The sequence below is a fragment of the Arvicola amphibius genome, chromosome 3, assembly GCF_903992535.2.
Source record: "Arvicola amphibius chromosome 3, mArvAmp1.2, whole genome shotgun sequence".
Classification (NCBI taxonomy): domain Eukaryota; kingdom Metazoa; phylum Chordata; class Mammalia; order Rodentia; family Cricetidae; genus Arvicola; species Arvicola amphibius.
The window spans coordinates 141,729,274-141,748,103 of record NC_052049.1 but is presented as its reverse complement, the minus strand read 5'-3'; the positions used below and the strand labels follow the sequence as shown (position 1 = coordinate 141,748,103).

Here is an 18,830-nt window from a genome sequence, read left to right as displayed (position 1 = left end):
GCAGCGAGGACACTGGCCCACATTAGGGAGTGACTGAAGACCAGGCACAGCCGGGATTCTGTCTGTATGTGCACAGTAAAGACCCAGACAACCAGCTCTGTACACCCAAGAAGCAATGGAAGTGAAGAAAAAAAAAGTACCCAAGCGGTTTCAGAAGAAAGCTTCCAGGCTGAGTTAGAGTCCTCATTTGAAATGAAACTTAAGGGCTGGAGAGACGGCTCAACAGGTAAGAGCACTTGCTGACCTTGCAAAATCCCCAGGTTCAGTTCCTAATACCCACACTGGGCAGTTCCCAACAGCATGTAACTCAAGCCCCAGATGGAGCTGCTGCCTCTGGCCTCTGTGGGCACCTGCACTCATGTGCACTTTCCCACATACATACAGATAATTAAAATTAGCTGGGTGGTAGTGGTGCATGTCTTTGATCCCAGCATTCGGGAGGCAGAGGCAGGTGGATCTGAGTTCAAAGCCAATCTGGTCTAAAGATCAAGTTCTAGGACAGCCAGTTCTCTTTTTTTCTCTTAAAAAGAGAAGCCTCATCTCAAAAAACAAAAGCAATTGAATGAACTAAAAACACACATTTAACACCAGCCCCCAATCCTATTCTTCCAGGAGATAACTGTCCACCTTTATCTGCGAAATCCTTCCCATCCACTTGTTCTGCTCACCACAATGTCCCCGGCATCCAGTTATGCCTGGCACATGGCACTAGCTCAATAGTATTTACTGAACAAATGGATGGACAATGGAGAATAACAAATAAAAATCCAAATATCCTGCAGATTGCTAAAGTATTATAACTTACTTTATCAAGAAAGACATTTGAAATTGAACCTGAATAGACTACAAATAAATATATTTGGCCTCCCCAAAACAGAAAAGAGTATTAAAAAGATGTAACAGAATGCTGGAGAGTAGCTTATAGGTCAAGATCCCTGGCTGCTCTTCCTGAGGACCTGGATTTGTTTCCAGCACCAATGTAACAGTTCACAGCCTTTAACTACAGCTCCAGGGGATCTGACAGCCTTTTCTAACTTTCAAGGACATTGTAACACACCTAATTTAACGATACAAATAAATCTCTTAAAGGGAAGAAACAATGTAAAAGCCCAAGACCCTGAGCACATCAGTGCAGTGCAGTTACAGGAAGGCATTCTGGTAGCGGTCAGGAAGCAATGGCTGTTTGTTGACTAGTTATGGGGTTGTGTTGGAAGACAGTACCACCCACTGCCCTCAGGACTAGACAGCTTCCTTCCAGGAAAAAAAAAAAACAGCAAAGACATAAGGCGGTTGATTTGATGATCTCCTTGAGAGATTCAGTTAGCTCTTTGACTAACTCCGGTTTTGTGGAGACTGTCCAACCTGAGGCTCAATCATTTGTCTGAATTCACACTTTGCCCATACAGGCTTGGAAAACTGCTCCCACGTTCTCTGCTTCTGCCCAGCTGCGGGTGGCACAAGCCTCTTCTAAGTAAAAGCCCCTAAGGTCCTCAACCTTCCTATGCTGTGACCTAAGTACAGCACCTCATATGTGGTGCCCCTAACCACAAAATTTCTTTCATTGATACTTTATAACTGTAATTTTGCTATTTATGAATTGTGACATAAATATCTGATATGAGGATATCTGATGTGACCCCTGTGAAAGGATCATTTGACCCCCACAAAGGGGTCATGACCCACAGGTTGAGAACCACTGCTCTATGCCTCCCACTCAGCAGCTGGGCATGCTCACTGTGTATGTGACAAGCTATACCATGGCAGGGCCACCAACAGGACGGCAGGGCTGTGGCCTATGCTCACTTAGGATTCAAGCAAGCGCCTTAGCCAGTCCCTTCATAAACAGAATCAAAGATGAAATATACAGAATCCGGCAAATGGATCACAAATCCTCCTGCTCAGATCCATGGTCACATCTACCCAGACAGACAGAACACTAATCAAGCTCCATCAAAAATCGAAATGAGCCGGGCGGTGGTGGCGCACGCCTTTAATCCCAGCACTCGGGAGGCAGAGGCAGGCGGATCTCTGAGTTCGAGGCCAGCCTGGTCTACAAGAGCTAGTTCCAGGACAGGCTCTAGAAACTACAGGGAAACCCTGTCTCGAAAAAAAAAAATCAAAATGATTGTCTTGGTGCCACAATTCATCTTAACAGGCAAGAAACATCCATCAGCTACCCCGGTGGAGGCAGCAGAAAATGGCCTAACTGCCATAACGTTATCCAAGCAGCACACAAAGACGCTTCCCGTGATCCCAGCAAGCCACTTGAGAACGCAAAGCACCAGGGCAAAGCGCTTCCCAAGAAAGCACTCTTGCCATTAAACGCCTAAACGAGACATTTCAAAAGCTCTCCATCTCAGGACTGCATCAGAATCGCCTGCTACTGGTTTAAACACACCAATACCCGGGCTCCAGTTACAGACGCACCTACTGCCCTGCTGCAGGGAGAGGGCCCAGGCGCCAGCCATAGAAACCTGTGCCAGCAGTTCTCATGCGCAGTCAACTTCACTGACACTACTGCAGCTCAGTCTCGACTGCTTGGACCCAAACTTCCGGGCTGCTGTCTTAGTCTCATCTGTGCTACTGTAACAAGATGCCTGAGGCTGGACCGTTTATAAAGAAAAACACTGCTTACAGATCTGGAACTGGGGAGTCCGGAGAGCAAAGAGCTGCGTGCACTCATGGCCTTCACGGGGCCCACGGGGCATCTCAGCAGAGGTGAAGGAGGGAAGGCAAGAGCTCAACTACCCAGCAGTCAGCGCTTTTACAATCAGCATGAGTCTACTCGTGAGGATGGCACTCTCATGACCCAAACAACTCCAGCTAAGTCCTGCCCAATGCTGCTATACACATGAACTCTGGGGGAGGGCCCATCTGAAGCCACAGCAGATTCTAACGAGCACGACTGGAGACTGTCCATCAATCCCAAGGGCTGCTTTAGGGTTCTCTAAGGAACAGAAGAGAGAACGAATGTGTAGATTACAAGGGGCTTATCAGACTGGCTGACACTATAGTCTGGGTATCCCAACACTGACTGTCTCACACTGCAGAGGCCCATGAGGAAGGACGTGGGCAGTCCCAGCTGGGTCTGGAAGCCTGGAGGATTCCTGGAGACCTAGGTCTTTAGTCTACATTGGAAGGCTTCAGCCACACAACAGACGAACTTGCCAGAAGAGAAGGAAAACGGCCAAAAGCAGTTTCCTTCTTCCACATCCTTTGATAAGGGTCTTCCCACTTCAAATAATCAGACCAAGAAAGCCCCTCATAGGAATGCCTAGCAGTTTATGCTGTAGTCAATTCCACACATACTAGTTGACAACCAAGATTACCCCTCCCAAGAGCCCTTGCTGCTTCCAAGGTTCACTTAACCCAGTGAGGATGGAGTGTCATCATGCATGTGCTATCTCCCAGTGCCGCCCACTGTGAGATCCTAGATGCTCTTCTACGTAGCAGATAGAACCTTCTGGCGGCACACAGCATCTCCAGAACCCACCTCTCACCTCAGATGAACCCTGAAGCTTGTGTTAGGACTGTCAGCCCTGGTACAGGGACAGAATTCTTGTCACAGTAATCCTGACCACGTTGGGGGAAATAAGGACTAGCACAAGGCAATGTGCTGTTAGATGTAAATGGTCGTGTAAGACATGAACTACATACTTCCCAGCTCCAGCAGAGCCGGTCAAACACCCTCACCCACAGCACACTCCTCACCCACAGCACACTCCTCACCCACAGCACACCGACACTTCTGAACTAAAGAGCGCTGGACTGGAACTGCCTGTAAGTGAAAGCGGGAGGTGAGAAAATCTGAAATACCAACATACCAAGAATAGCATGAATCTCAGGACCAATTCCTGCAGTGCCGACACCGTAATTGTCGGTGCTGCTGCACAGCTTTCCGGAAGCCTTCACTTCCCTGCATCTGCTGCCTCAAACATCTCTCACAGATGACCGCCTGTATGTGCCCACTCCCATCAAGAAAGCTTCAACTGCTCCAAAACATCTCTTACTTCCTCCCGACATGCTCCTTCCCTGCGAGGCTTTTCCCTTTAGTGGGCTTACACTGAGCAAAAGCAACACGCCCAGACATCCCGCGTGCTGTTTAGGACAGAGCTCAAAGCCATGTGCTGGTAGTTACCAGATCAGAGTCCTGGAGAGAGGGCTCAGTGGTTAGGGCACTGACTGATCATCCAGAGGACCCAGGGTTCAATTCCCCAATTCCAGGGATCCAATGCCCTCTTCTGCCCTCTGTGGGTACTGTACACGTGTGGTACACAGATAAAACACCCATGCACATAGAATCTTTAAACAAACTCAAAAAAAGTTTTAATATAAACTCAGTTTACAGTTGACAGAAATACTTTATGTGAAATGTTTTCCCTACACTCACTTCAGTTTGGTGCAGTCAGTTTCCCCAAGCTGACTGTTCTCTGTTCTCAGGGCAAAGCAGCAGGCTCCCGAGTTAGCAGAGTACAATGCTCGGTTCCTGACACTACCATTTTTGAAACACACTCACTAAATGAAAAGCAGAGTATATAGTGTCCTTATTCACGTTAATAACACCAATTTCAAACAGGCCACACTTTATCGATAGGCAGGGCTACACAGATGATGTCTTAGCAGTTAAAAGCACTTTCTGCTCTTGCAGAGAACCCAGTTTCAATTCCCCGTACCTATGTGGCAGTTCACTAATCTGTAACTTCAGTTCCAGGGAATCCAGCACCTTCTTCCAGCCTCTGTGAATAGCGGGCACACACGTGGTGCACATACATATTTATAAAATATCTTTTTTAAAAATAGGACACTAGGGCTGGAGAGATGGCTCAGCGGTTAAGAGCACCGCCTGCTCTTCCAAAGGTCCTGAGTTCAATTCCCAGCAACCACATGGTGGCTCACAACCATCTGTAATGGGGTCTGGTGCCCTCTTCTGGCCTGCAGGCATACATGTAGGCAGAATATTGTATACACAATAATTTATTTTAAAAATCAGGACACTAGGACAAAGCCTACTTGAGGTAGTTTCTGGCGAGCATTTCTGCACTACGCAAGTGTTCACTCTTAAGCTTATGACCCTACATCTCCAGAAGCCTCCAATTTTTGTAATTCAACTTATTAATCAAGAGTAAAAGGAGGGAAAAAAACAAGCACCAAGGTCTCCCAACACTGTCCACAGGCAGATCACATTTTCACTGCCTCATAATTCAATGCAACACTGGGGGCTGGTGAGGCAGCTTAGTGGGTAAAGGTTCTTGCCACCAAAACCGGGGATCTAAGTTCCTCAACTCCCTTAAGCTGTCCTGATGTGGGAGAGTCTTCTGTTTGTGTTGATTTCATTGGTTAATAAAAAAAAACTGCCTTGGCCCATTTGATAGGCCAGCCCTTAGGTGGGTGGAGTAGACAGAACAGGATGCAGGGAGTGAGGCAGATGCCTTGGGCAATCGCCATGCCTCTCCTCTCTGGGTCAGACGCGATGGAGCCAGCCTCCAGGTCAGACATGTTGAATCTTTCCCAGTAAGACACCACTTGTGGTGTTACACAGATTATTAAATATGGGTTAAAGCAAGATGTGAGAATTATCCAATAAGAGGCTGAAACTAATGGGCCAGGCAGTGTTTAAATGAATACAATTTGTGTGTTGTTATTTCGGGGCATAAGCTAGCCAGGTAGCCAGGAGCTGGGCGGCAGGAACACAGCCCGCCGCTCCTCACTACACTGTCCTCTAACCTTTACACGTGACACACTCACCCACATGAAATAAGTAAGTGTTAACAAAAAACAGAAAGGTGTTAGGCATGGCACACACCTTTAATCCCAGAACTCAGGAAGCAGAAGCAGGTAGATCTCTGTGAGTTCAAGGCTGGCCTGGTCTATATAGGTCAGCCTAGGATACATGAGACCCTGTCTCAAAAAAACAAGATTAGCCATTATTTTGTAACAATATAATCCTAAAGATTCCTAATTCAGTCTAAATGTGGTCCTATAAGATTTAATATACAAGCTTACTATTCTTAACATAGTCATAACATAAAAACTACCAAGAATTATGAATTACATATTGCCCTTTAATTAACTAAACCTACTTATAATGTGTGTAGCTCATCTCTTCAAAGGAGCAGACATATGGTACTTTTGCTTAGGACCTTTAAATAGGAAAAACGGGAGAGTGGACCCTGTACCCCTCCCAGGGAACACAGTAGGGCTGACTGCTGGGCGGGGGTGCAGATGAGCTGGCCAAGGGTGTGAGAATAGGAGAGCCAACCTCACCACCACCCCCATCTGCCATATGGTGGCATGGGTGAGGGAAAGATGCCCTCCCTGCCTTGTCCCTTGCCCTGGGGTCACAAGAGTGGGAAAGTCGGCCCTGCCCCTCACTGGCCACAGCAGATGGAGAGTGGACCCTGCACCTTGCCTAGACAGCACCCTAGAGAGCTGACCCTGTTGGGGGTCAGGGGTACACATGTGACCTTCCCCCCTCATCTGCCATGTGGTGGCATGGGTGAGGGAAAAATGCCCTACCCCAACCCTCCCACCTTCATCCCTTGCCACCTGCGGCAGGCGAGAGTTGGGGCAGGGGGACTGGAGCAGGAGAGCTGGTCCTGCTCCTCACCAGTGAACTGCAGCACTTGGGTGAGTAGGCCCCTTCCCCAGACAAAACAGTAGACCCTGGTGGTGTGGGTGCAGGTGAGATGGTCATGCACTGGTCCCACGGGCACGAGAGCACTGGCCCTGCTCCTTGCCGCCTGTTGCAATGAGTGAAGTAGCCAGGGCAACGCTGGAGAGCTCACCATGGTGGTGTCGATGAGGGAGAGCTGGCAGGCTGACCAAACCATCTACCACCCAGGCCCAGAACCAGGGACGTGAGCAGGGCCACCCCAACATCTCCATGATACTAGTCAACAACAGGACATCCAGAGTCCCAGTGCTGAGAGTGTGGTAGAAGCCAGAGGCCTGAACCAGACCAAGAACTCGTTGCAATGAACACTTACAAGTAAAGATGCATGGACTAAAGGGTGCACTGTGTGACTCACGGTCACACCACAGCTTCCATGATGCATGATGAGACCTTTTTTTCCCTTTTCTTTTTTAATATAAGTTTTGGTTTTTTTGGGTTTTTTAACTTTTTTTTATTTTGGGAGGTAGGCTGCAAGGATAGAGGGTGGATATGAAGAGACAGGTAGATGAATGGAATCTGTATGCATGATGTGACATCAAAGAATCAATTTTAAAAAGCTGAAAAAGTATGTAGGCACTTATTTAGGAATGGTTTTATTTATGTACAAATTAATAGGCAACATTCTTTCCATTCTGTTTTCTAAAAACAAAGAGTTTTTGTTTGGCTGGTCTTTTTTTTTTTAAAGAAAATCAAAAATGCTTGGTGTGATGGTGCACACCTTTAATCCCAGTATACAAGAGACACAGGCAGGTAGATCTCCCTGAGTTCTAGGACAGCTAAAGCTACACAAAAGAGAGACCCTGCCTCAAAAAGAAAGAAAGAAAGAAAGAAAGAAAGAAAGAAAGAAAGAAAGAAAGAAAGAAAGAAAGAAAGAAAGAAAGAAAGAAAGAAAACCACAAAATAAATTTTAAAAGGCACCAAAATCCTTCTGCTTCTAGACCATTGCTGGGCTAGAGAGAATTGGAGGTGGAGGGATCAGAAGTCCCAACTTGGAATTGAACATTCTCCAAAGCAGTAACAAGGTACCATTCAGGAAGTTTATTAAACCCCGCCCCACCCCCACCCCCACCAGCTGCTGACTGAACAGCTGAAGCAGCGGGGCAGACAGCCCAGCACAGCTCAGCAGCACCGTGGCCCTGTATGAGGCCATTAAGCAACTCTAAGGAGCTACTAAACAGACTAAAGCAAAACAAGACACTGGGGTTGTCATGAGAACGGTTAGTTCCTTGCTGTGACCTCTGCATCAATAACCCTAATAAACAGACTATCCTAGTGCAAGGAAAATATTACTTTATTACAAATTTCATACTAGCATGACAGTCTGTGCAGAAATGTTGCCTGGTGCCATTAAGCAACGACTCCATGTTATGCCCAGGGTTCACACCTTCATCTACACACAAACTTTGGTGTTTCTGTGAGCATAACACAGTGAAGCAGAGAACTGAGTTGAGACCTAACACCCGCGATAGATGCTTTTACAGGCTGCACTGGAGAGAAGCATGTGAGTCACCTTTGCCTGGGGGACATTATGTAACCATCAATAACTTAGGGACGCAGTCTCCACTGGCTTCCAGTGTGCACGGGGCTGGCTGCAGGCGGCACCGCTAGGCAGCGCCCTCCATGTCCACATCCTCCTGTAGCTGCTGGACCATTTTCTCCTCCAGCTGCTTTCCTTTGCCTTTAAAAGACGTAGCACAATGTAAGTAAATACAGTACTTATGCACGAGATTCTCCAAAGATAAACTCAAATTTAAATATAAGGGAAACATAAAGCGCAGGAACTTGAGTGTGACTCCCTACAGCAGCAGCCACTTCTAAGCACTGAGGAATACTGTCACACTACTATTCCTCAGAGTTCCTACATATGCAGAGCACTCTACAAACTCATCTCAAACTCCTCAAACTTTAGTGAACCATGAGAAACCACAAACAGATGCACACCCTACATCACTCGGCTGAAGAGCCCAGAACCCAAGGCTGGGATGTGACTTCAGCTACCAGGGTGCAGGGCCTCTGTTAATCCTGAGATTTACCATAAAAAACCAATTCTACCATTTTGAGCCAAATTTGAAGCAAGTTTCTACTAAATATTAAATACTGGCTAGGTGGATGGACTCTGGCCAGGCCCACTTCCGGGAATTCCAGGCAGAGTAGCCCCGAGGCATGTTTTAGAGGGGCCTATAAGGACAAACCCAAACAGCCAAAGTTTTTTCACAGAAGGCTTTGTTATTTTTTTAATTTATTTATTTATTATGTACACACATGCCAGAGGAGGGCACCAGATCTCATTATAGATGGTAATGAGCCACCATGTGTTTGCTGGAAATTGACCTCAGGATCTCTGGAAGAGCAGCCAGTGTTCTTAACCTCTGAGCCATCTCTCCAGCTCAAGGCTTTGTTATTTATTTTCTAAGAACTACAACTCCCAGCATTCCAGAAAGTTACCTGGTCCTTGGGCAGGTGGAGCTTACAAAACAGCTTTAGGAAGTTAGCTGGGGCCCAATTACACTAACCACAAAAATTCAGATTTTCTGTCTCTCTACTCACCTGCAAGAGGAGCCCGGATAAGATGGATGTTCTGTTTGACTTCTTTGATATCCTGAACCTTCTGTAGCTCTTTGTTTTTCTTCAGCCTATGATAAAATGCATCAAAGACAAACTGCAGTGACCAAAACTTCTGAGATTTGAATTTTCACCACAGCCACTCACTCACTGCTGATGCTGTCTGCACAGGGCACAGGCGGGACTGGACAGGGGCGGCCGCCTTCTGCTCCTTCCTGTTCTCCCACCTCCCACCCAGCAGCAACTGCTGTGGGCCAACAAGGAATCAACCGGCTCCCAAACATGTTTATACACAAACCAAGGCAAAGTCACCTGTTGAGCCCTTACTGACAGTCATTCTCTTCCCTAATAGTTCTGTGGAAATTATGTTCAAGTTCCTAATTAAGCAAGATTTCTCTCTAGCAACCTATTCATTCACTGCACCCACTGTACGTAGGGTGGTGCAGGGGGGCTCAATGTGCATCTGCCGACAGAATGGGGTCTGACTGCGGGCTCTGAGCTCAGAGCTCACAAAGCTCTACCGCACGAGGCGGTCTCCCAACTGCCACTGTGTGTCCCTCCCCCTCACAGAGCACAGTCTCCATGCTGTGTAGCTTTGTTAATTATTCAGAAATTACAGGAGCATAAAACACTTAACAACATTCATCAGAAACGCTAAAAGAGCTGTGCAAACATCTATGCTCACCTTCTGAGGTGCCAGACGCTGCCACAGCATGCCTCTTTACTAAGACTTTCACTGTGTTCAGATTTAAAACTACTCATTGACAATGACATGGCTCAGGGGTAGAAGCTCTTGCTGACAAGCCTAACTGTTCAATCCCTTGGACCCACAGAGAATAAAAAAAGAACCAACTCCTGAAAGGTGTCCTCTGACCTCCACATACACACTATGGCATGTTCACACACACCACACTCTGCATACACACGAACAATTAAAAAAAATGAGGCTGACTGTAGTGGCATACTCCTTTAATCCCAGCACTCGTGACGTAGTGGTAGGAGAACCTGAGTTCCAGGTCATCGAGAGCTACACAGTAAGACCCCATCTCAAAGAAAAAAAGGAAAGAAAGAAGCTAGAGATAGCTGAGTGATTAAGAGCACTGGTTGCTCTTGCAGAGACCGGAGGCTCAGTTCCCAGCACCCACATGGTGGCCCGCACTATCACTCCAGTTCCAGAGCTGATGCCTTTTGCTGACAGTGCAGTGCACACACGGTGCACATAAACACATGAGGCAAAACACTCCTACACAAAATAAACCTTTAAAAAAAATTAGTAACAGATAAAAGTGAATTTTCCTGCTCTCAAGACAGGAATTAGCTCCTCTAAAGCTAATTAATCCCTTGCCAGGACAGGGAAGGCATGTGAACTCTTAAGTTCTTGCTGTCCACACATGAAACAACAAAGAACTAAAAAAATGAAGATGACTTGTCAACTTGAAATAGGAGAGCCTGAGGAACCCCCACTGGCCAAACACCACAGGATCCATGAACACAGGTCCAGTATGTTTACATGAATAAGGAGATTCTGAAGGTGAAAAAAGGGAAAGCCATTTTATAGGAGAGAAAGTTCCACACTGACCGAGGCCAGACTCTCCTAGGGAGGCCAAAAACAAGAACAAGACTGAGGAGTAACAAGCTTTTTCCAGAATCTGCTCCACATCAATTACCAAGGAAAGAACAACTCTGTTAGGGAGAGACCCAGAGACACCACTGTAACCAAAGTCAGAGGTAACAGTGACGGGCCATGTAAGCAAGGACACTGTGTTGACTGGCACTACTTTCAAGGGCACCTACCTAAATCTAGCCAGACAAAACCCCATGAAGAAACATTCTATCCAACAACCTGATCACTATGGACTCTTCAGAAAACGTCTGGGCCTTTAAGACAGAGCAGTCCAACGAGCTTACTGTGTAGGAAGTGGAAGCAGGCTCTGCTGGTTAGTCCTGCATCACACCATGTTTTAGTGAGAAAGAGTCTTACACAGGACAGATAACCACACAAAAAGGCACAAAAAGTAGGAAGCACAATGTCTTCAGCTCGCTGTCCTAGGGGCAGTGATAAAGTGAATGTAAAATGCAGAGAAAATATACAAGTGTTCGCCATACTATTCTTCCTACATTGTTATAAGTATGAAGTTATATCAAAATAAAATGGGGTTTAAAACACCAGTGCCTCTAGAAATCTTGTAATTATTCCTCTACAAATACACATACCTGTTCATTATAAACTTAGCCTGCCGTTTCTGTTTGATCTCTTCAACCCTCTTCATTGCATCAACTAAAAACAAAATTACAAGTCAGCAAATTTACGCACACTCAGGCAGTATGATTATAACAATTATATTAAATACTTCTGCATGACTTTGGCATAAATGAAAAACTTCAATACGAAACAATCGCTATGACAGAGCTACAAGTATGAGGTGTTAGCTGCACCCACTACTCAGATCTGTTAACTGCATAAGGCAGTTCAGGGAACAATGTTAGACTCCCACACTGTCTACACAAACACTTCTGAAAAGTCTGTTTCTAGGATTCAATATAAAAGATGAACAGAACCCAGACAGGGAAGAAAAGCAGAACCATACTGCTTCTTACAGCATTTCCAATGGAGGAATGAGCCTGGAATACCTGAACCAGACAGCAAGGAACGGAAACAGGAATTTCCGAAAGAGGACAGGGACTGTGTACGGTCTGCAAGCCGATGGCTGCATAAAAGCGCTATGGGAAGGAGAGAAGGCAGAGCAGAGGACCTGTCACACACAAAAGTACTATCGCCTAAGAGTTCATATGGCGGACACCTAGAACATCAGCACTCAGAAGGCCAAGCCTGTGAGCTAAGGCCAGCCATGGTTTCACAGCAAGACTCTATTAAAAAATGAAAAGAAGGAATTAAGTTTTATAACACTTATCCTCCCTTCAATTGAAGTCCCTGCCTACTTCAAGGAGAAAAGACAAGTGCTGAATAGTACAGCTTTTAATTTTGGGCCTGCAACATCAAGATATTTACCCAAGCAAGTAGTACACCCTCAGAATCTGCACTGATGGGCTTCAGTGCAGTACCTTTTCATCTTAAGCACAAGGCATGCACCTGACCCCCGGAGCAGCCGCTCTAGATTGGCGATGCATACTACATCTGTGTATTTCCTAACTGGGTCTTGCCTCACCCACCGAAACATTTCCCTTATTTATTCTTTCAGAACTTGGTGGTTTTTATTTTGGGTGGGTACTTCAAGTTTAATAATGAGATTATTTATATGGATACACCAGTCAATTTCTGATGTATCCAAATTCAGAATTTGGAATAGCTTATAGTAAAAGACAAACACCAACAGGACCATTAACATGGGGTGAAAAAGACCGAGCAATGAGGCAAGTTTAGTGTTCACAAGCCAGCATTTCATGTTACCGGATGGTCACAACAGCCTCCCCAATACTCCCCACCCCCAAGACTTACTAGTTTTATTCCATAGCTCTCGCTGGTATTTCACAGGTTCGTTTCTACGTTTTTCAAATTCAAATGAGTTGTCCTAGAAGAAGGTTGTTAAGAAGGTAGTAAGCAATCATTGTTTAAAATATGCTCCTTTTCACAAAAATCATAAGTAGTCGAATATTAAGACGCCCTCCCCATAATACTAGGGAGTACCAGCTCTCTACTAGCTGAAAACAGCTCAGATTCTGGGGAAATGGGGGACTCTCAGAGGGAGGAAGACCATTCCCTCCTTCAGGAGCAATCAAACAACCACGAGAATTACAAACAAACTGAAAAGGCTTCCCCAGTCTCCCAGCTCCACATGAGAACCAGCCAGCAACCTCCATCATCTGAACCATTTTCCTGACATGGAAAGTCAAACACCAGCCGGGCATGGTGGTGGACACCTTTAATCCCAGCACTCGGGAGGCAGAGGCAGGTGGATATCTGCGAGTTCGAGGCCAGCGTGGTCTACAGAGTGAGTTACAGGACAGGCTCCAAAGCTACAGAGAAACCCTGTCTTGATACACACACACACACACACACACACACACATCAAACACCAAGAATTCAAATTGTTTCCATCTAAGAAAGAGCCTGTTGCAGTGAAAGAGTGTGAAACTGCACACCTGCAGGGTGTAACCTTTGCCCTGTGTGGCTCTGGACCCTCCAAATGGGTGTATTTTAATAGTTATAAACATTAATCCCAAGACATGCAAAACAGTTTGAAAAAGCTGCCATATTCCTTGGCTTTCAAATGAATATCAACCCACACTGGCTATGTCACTTACAAACGCTGAGACTCTGTTCAGCTCACAATGTGCTCAGCAGTAAAGTACGGCAGCTGGCAGGAGGTGGAGGAAAGTGGCACCTCGCTCTCTGGCCTTAATGGTATCATGTTTCTTCATCCACACTCAACATTATCTTTTAAATTAACTGTGATTTGGCCTCCCATCCTACACAACATGCAGTTGTATTCACTAGACAGCTCTGATATTAAGAACCAGGGATTACAGAAAGGGAGGAGAGAGGGGTCACAGGGTTAGGGGGAGGCAACAGCCACAGAGCGGTACAATAACTTAAAACATCTTTCTCCAGCAAAGGACAGCTACAGCTTCCATCTTCTCCCTCTTCAGAGACCAAATGTGGACAAGTTTCAAGAGATCCTGGCATCAAATCTTTCAAAGCGTCCCCTTAGCCCTTAGCGTCCCCTATACCTACTAGCTAGCTTCTGTTCTCTGACAGAGCCCAACCAAGGACGCGCAGAAACTGCTAATATTTGTTCCAAACCTCACCTGTGCCTCAGTGCTACACGGGAGCACACTAGCTCTTCTCCCAAATGCCTCTCAATCTTTAAAGGGCAAATTCCACTTCATCCAACACATTTAAATGATTTTTTTTTTCCTTTTTCTTTGCAAAAACCAAAACAATTTTGTGGAGATTTAAAAAAAAAAAAAAAAAACTTCTACAAGCTGGGGTTGGCAGTGTTCCCCTCAATTTTAGGATCACATGAAAAATGAGAGTCTGCATGGCCAAATAAAATAAAGCACTCACAGCCACGTGACAGGACCCCATGATCAGGCTGGGCAACCCTCGCTGTACTCACCACCGTGAGCTCCTTGCCAGCTGCCTTCCGGAAGGCTTTAGTCCACCTGACCTTGCGTGGATTCCGCTTCTTCTTGAAGTTTCTATGACACTTGGATTTGCAAAATCGGAACACCTATTAAGACATTCAAAGTTAAAACAATGGAGTCAACAACAAGAATGTTTCTGTCAGGATACACCTCCTGGCCAGCCAACAAGAACTGCTGTAAAATCTAAGACATGACAATGGTTCTCATGCCCAACTGCTGACAACACCAGGAAGCAGATGAGACAGCAGAGCAGAAGGAAACTCAAAGTGTTTGGTGTCAAGAACATCCCCGACAACAGCCAAAACTCCTGAGACAAGAGACTAAAACTAACACTGACCTAAGTGAAGGAACGACTCTGAGAAGTTCCTTAAATCCCTTCTCAGAATCATACTCCTACAACCCTAGAGGGTGAGTTCTGAGCCACGCTGAATCCTAATTTGCTTCCTTCTGGCTGAAAGCACAAAGTATTTTCAAAAATAAAGCTGCTAACAGGTCATTTTTCCTCTTCTTTTTCGCTATTTTATCATTAACAATGAGCTCTGCAGCAAATTGCTTTTTTGCTGTTGTTCTGAAAGAAAGTCTTACTGTGAAGTCCAGGCTGGCCTGCAACTCGGAATCCTCCTCCCTCGGCCTCCTACCTGCTCGGATTATGGACACCTGCTCCCATGCTATGTGCTGGACGTGTTTTAAAAGATCACATTCACAGATCTAAGGCAGGGTCTTCACTGCTTTAATTCTCCATCTTCATTCCAAAGCAGCACCAACTTTCAGCTTACTAACACTTCAGTGTGGTTTTGAAATGGATAGTAAGGCTTTTCCAAATCTAGGCCAAATTATTTTATTACCTATAATGTCTTTAAAAATAAAGTAATCTGTGTGCATGTGGAAGAACCATGGAAAGTAGCCTTTGAGGTTAACTGGGTTCTAGTTGAGAACACTAATCATAACTAAAGTGTGTGGACCCCCCCCCCCCGTGACACCAGCTGAAAAGAAAAATATGAACTACAAAAACTAAAAAAGCCTGTACACACCAGGTGGTGGTGGTGCATGCCTTTAATCCCAGCACTGGGGAGGCAGAGGCAGGTGGATCTCTGTTGAGTTCAAGGCCAGCCTGGTCTACAAGAGCTAGTTCCAGGACAGCTAGAGTTGTTATACAGAGAAACCTGGTCTCGAAAAAACAAAAACAACAACAACAAAACACACACACACAAAAAGAAAAGAATCCAGCAAATGGGGGAGGAGTGGGTAACCGATTCAAATGGGACCAAAGTACATTATTATGTCCATGCAATTCTGAGAATTAGAGGAATGGGATTCACTCCCAATTAAGAGGGTAAATGCATGTACTATGTAAGGAGGCCTGTCACAACTTCACCCTATATCTATACTGTTCACATTAACAGCCCCACCCCAAGCCTTTGTCATTTACACGCCAATTCTTTTTTGAGACTCGACTGTTCTGTTCTGCACCTTTTATTCAAATAAGGTAATTTCCTACATAGGATGCTCTCTCCCCTCGCATGCAGAAATTGAAACACAGAACTCGGGGGAAATGAACTGGTGTAGCCAGGAGGGGTGCGTGCTCCGAGGCTTCCTGAAATTAAGAACTGGAGAAGTCAAGAAGGCGTCAACAACTGCGACCTGGTCCTTCACAAGTTTGGACCGTCCCTTGTCGCCTAAAGAAGGTTTTGCTCCCGAAGGTCTGACGAAGTGGGAAAGTGAAAGTCGCAAGGAAGCCAGTTCCCCAAAGACCATCCATTCGGAGTCTCTCCTAGCTCACCTCCAACAATTCAGAATTCTTATGAGGTCGCAGGCACCAACTCCATTAACCTCTCCAGACACTCCCACCTCCTGCCGCTCCCTGTGCAGTCGACAGCAGCAGAAAGCCTGCCTGAGCCTGCGTTCGACCGAGTTCCTAACCCTACGGCAAGCCGAGGCCCAGACTACCAGTCCAGGACACCCCGCGGAGCCACAAACCCTGCGCGAGCTGCGCGCGCTCCCGCTCCCAGCCGTCGTCGCACGGGCCACGGCAGCCTCACCTTGCAGTCGTTGCGGACAAACATCATGCCGTGGCCAGGGTAGATCGGCCCGGAACAGAAATAACATTTCTCGATCCTCATGTTGACTCCGCGTGGGCCCCACCTCCCAGGCGCCGAGCTTAAAAGGAAGTGATGCGATGCGTCACGTCCTAGGCGCCGGAAGCAATTCTCTGACCCGACCGGAAGTGGTCTTGGAATGCGCGCTGTACGTAAAGGCGCCTCGGACGGACGCGGTGCGTAGCAGCATCCTCGCCCTGCACAGCTTCAGAGGCTGCATTCTGCATCCGGGTTATTTTAGTCTGTGGACCTGACCATCTTCTATACCTGTCTCGAAAAACTAAAAAAAGAAAAAAAAGAAATTTTTCCGTGTATACTCATGTTATTGTGGTTTGGACTTTGCCTTGAGTACAGTCCTCATGGAATATGGCCAAGGTCTCCGTTACCCCAGGCTTGCCTTCCCCAGATGGCTTGGCAGAAGTACGCAGACAACCTCCCTCCCCGGCCTCGGGAGACAAACCTAGTGAAAGTTAGGATAACTTGAGCAAGTGATTCTCTCCCCGCACCATGTGGATCCCAGGGATTGAGCTCGGGTTCCTTATGCTGGTTTTGTATTTTTGAGAGAGGGTCTCACTTTGCGTAGTCTGAGACTGGCTCTGTAAACCAAGCTGGCCTCGAATAGAGAGATATGCCTGCCTCTGCCTTCCTATTAGTCGGATTAAAGGGGTGCAATGCCATATCTGGCTGTTTTTCAAATCTGTATTTTATGTTTTCCTTGCATGCAGTGAATAAAAAGGAACTATTTTTCCTTACCATCCCACTGAGGCTCTTCACCAAAACGTTATACAGAATGTTTCTACACACATCAGTATGGCTAAAATGGAGAAAAATAGTGCCACAATGTTCTATTGGGTTAGTTTTCCAAATAAGCACAAATCCATGTAGAAGAAAATGCAAATTCTAACAGATTAATTACCTCTAACTTCTGATTATCCTCCAAAATATTTTCGAAACTTTCTTCTAGAGCATTTTCTAAACTACATTTTGGGTCTTGTTCTTTTTACATTGATTATTTATATTGATAGAGATTTTAGTCTGACAATGTCTTTTAAAGATTATGTATACAGAGTACTGCCTGCACACAAGAGGGAACCAGAGCTCATTATAGATGGTTATGAACAACTATGTGCTTGCTGGGAATTGAACTCAAAACCTCTGAAAGAACAGTCAAAGCTCTTAACTTTTGATCCATCTCTCCAGCCCCCAACCATTTTAAGAAAGAAAGAAGTGAATTTTAATATCTTGATTTAGTAGCTGTATACATTAATATATTAATTAGCATTAGATTTATAAGACTGCAGGGGTTTTGTTGTTTTTGGTGTTTCAAGACAGGGTTTCTCTGTAGCTTTTGGAGACTGTCCTAGCTCTTGTAGACCAGGCATGCCTCAAATTCACAAAGATCTACCTGCTTCTGCCTCCCAAGTGCTGGGATTAAAGACATGCGCCTTTTAAACCCAGTTTAGGACTGCAATTTTTATTCCTGAGAAACGCAATTTAAAACTTGCTTTTTGGTCATAGTGCTATGTTGTAACAATAGAAACCCTAACTAAGACAGGGACATATTACTGGCAAACGTAATCAAAGTCCATGTTATTAAGCATGCACTAAAGTGTCACCATGAAACCCATTTATACTATTTATACAAGGTAAAAGCTGTAGTTAAGGTTTTAAATCTTTAGAATTGGCCAGATGCCAATAATCCCATCATTTAGGAGGTAAGGGCAGGTAGACGAACAAGAGATCAGATTTAAAGTCGGCCGTGGTGGCACATGCCTTTAATCCCAGCACTCTGCAGGCAGAGGCAAGTGGATCTCTTGAGTTTGAGGCCAGCCTGGTCTACAAGAGCTAGTTCCAGGAAAGGCTCCAAAACTACAGAGAAACTCTGTCTGGAAAAAAAGAGTTCAGGGTTAGTTGGGTGATGGTGGTGATGCACTCCTTTAATCCCAGGGCTCAGGAGACAGAGGCAGGCAGATCTGAGTTCAAAGCCAACCTGTCCTACAGACCAGGTTCCAGAAAGGCCAGTGCTACACAGAGATCCTGTCTCAAAACAAAAAGTTGAGCTTCATCTGCAGCTACAGGAGTTCAATGCCTGTTAATGTTTCCATGAACTATACATAAAAACCTGATGTGCTGGTCCATGACTTTAATCCCAGCATAGGCAGGCAGAGCCAAGTTGAAGCCAGCTTGGTTTACATACCAAGTTTCAGGTCAGCCAGGGCTACATAGCAGAATCTCTTCTCAAGAAGACAAAATCACTAGCATCTATTTCTTTTGGTGCTGGGGTTCCAACCCAGGGTCTTGTGTATACAGGGAAAGCACTTACCACTATGATACATCCTAACCAAAGTAAAATTCTTCATTTAGACCTAGTGTAGAACAATTCTGTATTCTGT

The 18,830-nt window shown here is 45.7% G+C and overlaps 1 protein-coding gene across 1 annotated transcript; it reads right to left on the bottom strand.

The window, feature by feature from the left end:
* Positions 1-7,946: 7,946 nt before the first annotated feature.
* Rsl24d1 (ribosomal L24 domain containing 1) lies at positions 7,947-16,520 on the bottom strand. The gene is made up of 6 exons (XM_038322816.2): positions 16,381-16,520; positions 14,314-14,427; positions 12,693-12,765; positions 11,450-11,513; positions 9,221-9,306; positions 7,947-8,351 (listed from the first exon to the last, which is right to left on the bottom strand). The coding sequence occupies exons 1-6, from the start codon at positions 16,459-16,461 to the stop codon at positions 8,278-8,280; spliced, it is 492 nt and encodes a 163-aa protein (XP_038178744.1). The 5' UTR covers positions 16,462-16,520; the 3' UTR covers positions 7,947-8,277.
* Positions 16,521-18,830: the final 2,310 nt, after the last annotated feature.

Bases quoted from the DNA above. Each gene is read 5' to 3' on its own strand.
- Rsl24d1 (XM_038322816.2), bottom strand. From the start codon at position 16,461: ATGAGGATCGAGAAATGTTATTTCTGTTCCGGGCCGATCTACCCTGGC. The intron at 12,766-14,313 runs GTGAGTACAGCG...ACCTTCTTCTAG, and splicing joins CTGGCAAGGAGCTCACGGTG to GACAACTCATTTGAATTTGA. The intron at 8,352-9,220 runs GTGAGTAGAGAG...CGTCTTTTAAAG, and splicing joins TATCCGGGCTCCTCTTGCAG to GCAAAGGAAAGCAGCTGGAG.